Genomic DNA, 7,187 nt, shown 5'->3' with positions numbered 1-7,187 from the left:
ATATTTAATGTAAACGTTTTAATTTAATATGAAATTATTATTTAATAGATAACAATAACGATTTATCTATTTTAATCATATAACTTTGTATATGCAAAACAACTTCAAGTTTCAACCTTACCTCTTATAATATAATTCAACATAATAACAATACTAAAAATCATTTTTTATATTTTTTATGAAGTTATTATTTAATTGTTAATAACAATGATTTAGTTATTTTTAATATAAAATATTTTTTTATATCCCACGCAACGTGCGGGATTCGCCTAATATTTAATAAATGAGCGAACATGAACACAAATTCTCATTTGTTTAGTTAAAAGGATGACCATGACAACGGTCTCATCCGTTCATTTATGTTCGTGAACATTCGTTTATGTTCGTTCATTTAATTTTAGTTATGTTCTTATATGTTCAATTGTCTGTTATTACATTACTATATCATATGTTCGTTTATATTTATATATGTTCAATTGTGTTTATTTATCTTTGTTCATTTATGTTCTTTGTGTATGTTCGTTTAGCATGTTTATGAACATAAACGAACAAACATGAACAAGGTAATTTGTTAAACAAACGAACATGAATAAGAAAATTTGTTTGTTTATATGTTTTTGTCTGTTCGTTTGTTCCGTTAATTTAAACGAACGAACATAAACAAGCCATTGTTCGTGTTCATTCGGTTCGTTTACAGCTCTATACGGAACTATCATCACAAAATGAAACATCATCAATTTTACCTGGTTTTCAGATGAACTTATTTGATCGCTTTCTCTGATCTTTCGTGAAAATCAACATTGTTGGTTCATTCCAAGAATCACCGGGAAAGTTGGAAACATAACCACTTTGACCAAAACCTCCATCGATATGTGCACCATTCATTCTCATGGTTTTGCACTAGTTTTCAGGAATAAAAGACAGTGGTCTAGAAACTGAATGTGAATCTGATGAAAAAGCCATTCGATTTTCAAACCACTTCTGGGACACTGTCATTAGCAGTTCAAAATCTATTCATGGATATCATTCGAAGAGTAACCAAAGAAGAATTGCGATCTAGAATTTTATCCATGGATCACCAATTAATCCGATGGTCATTGTATTTGAAGCATTCACGAGGAGTTATCGGTCACTGGATTCATAACAAAACTCCATGGCTTTCATAGCAGAAGTCATTGGTGATCTCGACTTTCCGACTTACAAACATTAAAATAAAAAATAAACAAAATAACAAATAAAAATATACCTTAATAAATAAGAATGATTCTACTATATGTTGTTCTCTCATTCAATTGGTCACATGTCAATTTGTCATAATTTTGGGATATATATATATATATATATATATATATATATATATATATATATATATTCTACTTGTCATTTTTTTTATTTTCCAATATATTATTAATTTAGTTTCCATAAATTAAACATTACATAATGACTATTAATTTTAAATTTTAAATATCAATTTCAGTTTCAAATAAATTTATACTTTAAACATTTGTATTTAATATTTTGTTATAATTAACTCGTTTATTATACAGATATGACCAATAAACACATAATTTTAATTTATTTATTTTTCGCATGTTTTTTATTTGGGATAATGACTTAAAAGGGTAATATATTAATTGATTTGTACACATTTAGTCACTAACTTGTTTTTCGTCCACATTTACACATTCAACTTGTTAAACTGTACACATTTAGTCCTTATGACCGGCTACTCCAGGTTAGCCGGTAAAAAGGACTTAATAGGGTAATATATTTCTCACTTTGTACACATTTAATCTTTAATATTTTTGTATACATTTAATCCTTAATATTTTTTTGTTGCAAAATAAGTCATTTTTGTTTTTGTACTCATTCAGTACTTATGAATGATTTATTTAGGTTTTTCTCACGACATCTTACGTGAGATAGCCATATGGTGGTGGGATAGGTTGAGGTAGTCCTGCTATATGCTGTAGGACAAGATACATGGTGTGGGTCGACTGTAATTCGTAGCCACAAAGGCTCGAGAAGTTGTTGGGTTATGGCGACATGCCGACAAACCTTGGCTATCCAGTCCGATGACTGATTGGACCTGTTGCATGTTGGCATTTCAGTCCGATGACTGATTAGGCCAAGGTATTCTAATTTGCTGAGTATGGGTTCGTTATGCATGATAATACGTTTGTTGTATCGGGTATTTTGGGGGAAACTCACTAAATTTTATGCTTACCCAGTTGTTTATGTTTTCAAGTTCTATCGTTGATCGTGGGAAGACGAATGCATGACTGTACACACTTATCAATAGTATTGAGGATTCCGAGTTTCTTATATTACTATGATTTTCAATAAATGTATTTTTGGAATAAATGTTTTTTCTCAATAATAGATTTATAATTAGGGATTTTTGCCTTATTTAAAAATGATTTTTTTTTTTGTGAAAATGAGACGTTACACATAAACATCAACAGTCCCACAAATTCCATCAATGACTATCCCACATTCATAAGTATTGAATGAGTACAAAAAACAAAAATGACTTATCTTGAAATAAAAAAATATTACGGATTAAATATGTACAAAAATATTAAGGACTAAATGTGTACAAAATGATAAATATATTACCTTATTAAGTAATTTTTCCCGGTTAACCAGGAGTAATATATATCATAAGAACTGAATGTATACAGTTTAACAAATTAAATGAATAATGTGGACGAAAAAAAACTCACTAACCAAATGTACACAAATCGAAAAATATATTATTCTTTTAAATCATTATATCTTTATATTTCTCGTAATTTTTAATTATTTTATATTTCAAATTCATATAAACTTTCTCGTTAATTGTTTATATTTAAATTTTGTTTTAATCGGTCAACAACTAGTAAAAAGATAAAAACGGATGATCAGAATTCAGAACAGGAAACCCCAAAATAGTCCATGAAGCACAATCAGGAAAACTAGCCAGAGAAAGAGAAGTGAACACTGTAGAACAAACATAGAAGAGAAAACATAACTTCTTTGACTGTGGAGGCCATGCCAGAACACAGCTCAATTGGAGAGATATTATGGAGATAAATCATCCAATAAACCCTAGGGGGACGTGCACAATGTCATGTTCATCGTCTCTAATTACATTAATTTTAATCGACTTTCGAAGTATAAATCTACGTGACATTGACTATCAAAATCAAATTCTAAGTGGGTAGTAAGTAGAACGTATAGAAGACATGATCAAGAATAGGGACAAAGACGATGAGCACCGGGTCCGACTTGCCCGTAAAACCATTGGGCGGTGGCGGCGACGTGTCATGGTGGTGTCGGTGACGGTGATGTTGATTTTCCTTCCGTCTCTTCCTAATCTCTGCATCGGCTCTGTCGTCTCTTCCAGTGAGGATTAGGGGTTGAGAGCGAGAGAGATGGAGCGATGTGGGAACCTTTATATGATGATGGTGATAGAGTGGATAAAGACGTGGATAAAGGAAAAAGGCAGGCGGCAAAAAGAAATAGAAGAGCTGAAGAGGTGTCTCGCGGCGGGAGGTGGTGGAAGGGGAGGGCGTTACTGGGTTAGGGAGAAGTTCAGAATCCTTTTTTAATTCAAACGGCATGGACATGCCACAAACTGAAAGCAACCTTTATAACTTGAACTCAGCAGCCGTCTTTTTTTTAATGCAAACGGCATGGACATGACCAAAATCTGAAAGCAACTTTTGAACTTGAAATCTAGTAGCCATGAATTATCTGCAGAATTCTAGTATAAGTAGCATATTCAATCCAAGGCTTTACCATCATATCTGTTCATACTTGAGATTGTTCACATACATAGAGTCTCCATCCCCACAGAGACAGAGACAGAGATGGCAAGTCTGCAGCATGAACCACGAGTTACAGGAGGGAGCAATCGTGTTTCAGCTGTTGATCTTTCTGTTCTTAACTCCAAAGACTTTGATGACCATAAAGATATCGACCATGATCAGGTAATTCTCACAAACATTAATGTACATGTGGTTTTCAGTTCTTGGAATAAAAATGAACTCCATCATGAAATACTCAAAGTTTTGGCTGCTTTCTAATTTCAAAATTGATATCTAACCATATGTTTGAGGTTTTAACAGTTTGAATAATTTGATAAACATAATCTGCAGAAACCTGGATGGAAAAGTTTTCTCTCCTTTGTTGGCCCTGGTTTCCTAGTGTCATTGGCTTATCTCGATCCTGGCAACAGTAAGTTTTGATTTCTCAACATCTCATTGTAGCTTATATATCTTAATCCTCATTATAAACTTATCAATGTTTTTTATGCAGTGGAAACCGATTTACAGGCAGGAGCCAACCATAGATACGAGGTAAACGTTTTTTCCAAGAAACCTCCATAGTTCTAGTTCAAAAAAATGGCCACTTTGATCATTAAAAAATCTTTATTTTCAGCTACTTTGGGTGATTTTAATCGGGCTAATCTTTGCACTTGTTATTCAATCTCTGGCTGCCAATCTTGGTGTAAGCACTGGTAAGACGTACACTGAACTTGACCTATGAATTTGTTTATATATCCAGAAATAATTATAAGTATCTAAAGTTTAGTTATTCTGTTATTCAGGGAAACATTTATCAGAGTTGTGTAAGGCTGAATACCCTATCTTTGTCAAGTATTGTCTGTGGCTGCTAGCTGAGGTTGCAGTCATTGCAGCAGATATTCCTGAAGGTACTAATTTTTAATCTTATCCACGAAACTGATGTGAATATACGATTTAACTTTTTTTATTTTATATTATTATGATTCGTTTTCTTTTGATGTTTTCAGTGATCGGAACAGCTTTTGCACTGAATATCTTATTCAAGATTCCAGTTTGGGTTGGAGTTCTTCTCACTGGTCTCAGCACCCTCCTCCTTCTTGGCCTCCAAAAATATGGTGTAAGAACTTCATTTATGATTCGTTTTCTTTCCATGTTTTCATAGTTGGTGTTTCCTTATATATATGACAACACATGTAATTAATGTTGGTTTCATATATCCATAGGTGAGGAAGCTTGAAATATTGATAGCTATTCTAGTTTTTCTGATGGCTGGTTGTTTCTTTGGAGAAATGAGCTATGTGAAGCCACCAGCTGCTGATTTGCTAAAGGGAATGTTCATTCCTAAACTTAGTGGTCAAGGCGCCACTGGTGATGCCATTGCTCTACTTGGTGCCCTTGTCATGCCGTAATATCCCACTCCCCCAAAAAAAAAAAAACTATTTCTCATATACATTTGTATTAATTCCCTAAATGTACTTTGATTTCACTTAACATAAAGTTCACCCTTTTTAATAGGCATAACTTGTTTCTCCATTCGGCTCTTGTTCTTACTCGGAAGATACCAACTTCAGTTCGTGGCATCAATGTAAGTCCCTCCATGATATAATGTTGTTGGAATCTTTTTCTCGAAAGAGGAACTCAAGTTCTTATCTATTCATGATGATGTTTTGAATTACAGGATGCATGCAGATACTTCCTGATAGAAAGTGGCATTGCTCTCTTTGTAGCATTCTTAATCAACGTCTCGATGATCGCTGTTTCTGGCACTGTTTGCTCAGAAAAAAACCTACCAAGCGATGAAATGGATCGTTGCAACGATCTCACCCTTAACTCAGCTTCATTTCTTCTAAAAGTATGAGCTTATAAGATGTTAAATCTATAACTTCTATACCAACAACATTCACAAAAAATCTCATAATTAACTAACCCCGGTTAATTTTTATTACACAGAATGTTTTGGGAAAGTCGGGCTCTACTCTTTATGCAATTGCACTGCTAGCTTCTGGTCAGAGTTCAACAATCACAGGCACTTATGCTGGACAATTCATTATGTCGGTAGGTTAAGATAGGTCTTTGGGTTTGTAATATTCAATTCCCCTTTGGCAGATACCTTTTGATATTGATAATCACTAAGAATGAACTATTTGCTATTTTAGGGTTTCTTGGACTTAAAAATGAGGAAATGGCTCAGGAATTTGGTAACAAGGTGCATCGCCATCACACCGAGTCTAATAGTGTCAATAATTGGTGGGCCTTCTGGAGCAGGAAGACTAATTATAATAGCATCTGTATGTGGCGCCATCTTTAAAGTTTCATTCAATATGTAAAGCATATCCATGATATTCATTGAAACTGGACTTTAATGTCAGTATGGAATATGGATCTTTTGCAGATGATACTGTCATTTGAACTTCCATTTGCACTCATTCCACTACTCAAGTTCAGTAGCTCAAGCACCAAAATGGGACCTCACAAGAACTCAATATTTGTGAGTTTTAATTTCATAAATCCAGGATTATACCTGAAATTCATTTATAATACGTTTATTTTTCTTCTACAGATCATTCTTTTTTCATGGGCATTAGGACTTGGAATAATTGGCATCAACATCTACTACTTGAGCACTGCATTTGTCGATTGGCTAATCCATAGCACTTGGCCAAAAGTGGCTAATGTGTTTATTGCAATATTAGTTTTCCCAGTCATGGCTGCTTATGTTCTCTCAGTGATCTACCTTATGTTGCGTAAGGATGTTGTGGTTACATATATTGAGCCATCGAAAGGCAACCCTATTGCTCAGGATAACATGGAAAGTGGAAATGATGCTAATAGAAGACCAGAGTTGACAAATGCTCCTTACAGAGAGGATCTTTCTGACATCCCATTTCCACAATAGTGTATCTGAAACTTTCTAAGTGGATTCAAAGGCGTTCATTGGTATCTAGCCTTCTTACATATTACTTCTTTATGTGTGTAGATCATCTGTGTTTCAGGATTGGTCATGTCTAATCCTAAATGTAGGAGATTTAATTTGGTTGCTTGAAACCAAAAGTTTTAATTATATTGTCTGCGTTTTGTAAACCGAATGCGCTTTGTAAACCGAATAAGAAAGTGTACGGCATCAGTTGAATCCGTTACAGCTTAACTTGTTTTTATTCTTTACATTATTGAGTGGATCTTCAAACTAATGCAACTATATCATATAACCAACAAGGCAAATAAGCAGCACTCACGTGTGTTTTGGTCCTTTATTTAAAGCAACTTCAGAAAGGAGAACTTATTAAGTTTGCTCGCATTGCATCTGATCCATTCTTACTTGTGCTACGCAAATTATTAAGTTAATCATATTCTCTGCATTGTTAAGCTCAGAAATTTAACCAATTTTCCATGCGTAAA

At 33.7% G+C, this 7,187-nt stretch overlaps 1 protein-coding gene across 2 annotated transcripts; it reads left to right on the top strand.

Moving 5' to 3' along the window:
• Nucleotides 1-3,774: 3,774 nt before the first annotated feature.
• LOC145057274 (metal transporter Nramp7.2-like) lies at nucleotides 3,775-6,953 on the top strand. Of its 2 annotated transcripts, XM_079005057.1 has the most exons (13): nucleotides 3,777-3,974; nucleotides 4,143-4,221; nucleotides 4,303-4,343; nucleotides 4,426-4,504; nucleotides 4,595-4,699; nucleotides 4,799-4,908; nucleotides 5,015-5,196; nucleotides 5,307-5,376; nucleotides 5,470-5,643; nucleotides 5,742-5,846; nucleotides 5,948-6,079; nucleotides 6,184-6,279; nucleotides 6,352-6,953. In XM_079005057.1, the coding sequence occupies exons 1-13, from the start codon at nucleotides 3,855-3,857 to the stop codon at nucleotides 6,685-6,687; spliced, it is 1,629 nt and encodes a 542-aa protein (XP_078861183.1). In that variant the 5' UTR covers nucleotides 3,777-3,854; the 3' UTR covers nucleotides 6,688-6,953. The 2 variants fall into 2 exon arrangements, with proteins under 2 accessions (XP_078861182.1, XP_078861183.1); XM_079005056.1 differs by having other exon boundaries at nucleotides 3,775-3,974; nucleotides 6,184-6,953.
• The last annotated feature ends 234 nt before the right edge of the window (nucleotides 6,954-7,187 follow it).

The sequence above is a fragment of the Lactuca serriola genome, chromosome 6 (assembly GCF_051521515.1).
Source record: "Lactuca serriola cultivar US96UC23 chromosome 6, Lser_US96UC23_V15, whole genome shotgun sequence".
NCBI classification, from domain to species: Eukaryota; Viridiplantae; Streptophyta; class Magnoliopsida; order Asterales; family Asteraceae; genus Lactuca; species Lactuca serriola.
The sequence above is the reverse complement of the archived record's forward strand: the minus strand, read 5'-3'. Positions and strand labels throughout refer to the sequence as shown.

Bases quoted from the DNA above. Each gene is read 5' to 3' on its own strand.
- LOC145057274 (XM_079005056.1), top strand. From the start codon at position 3,855: ATGGCAAGTCTGCAGCATGAACCACGAGTTACAGGAGGGAGCAATCGT. The intron at 4,700-4,798 runs GTACTAATTTTT...TGATGTTTTCAG, and splicing joins TGCAGCAGATATTCCTGAAG to TGATCGGAACAGCTTTTGCA. The intron at 6,080-6,183 runs GTATGTGGCGCC...GATCTTTTGCAG, and splicing joins GACTAATTATAATAGCATCT to ATGATACTGTCATTTGAACT.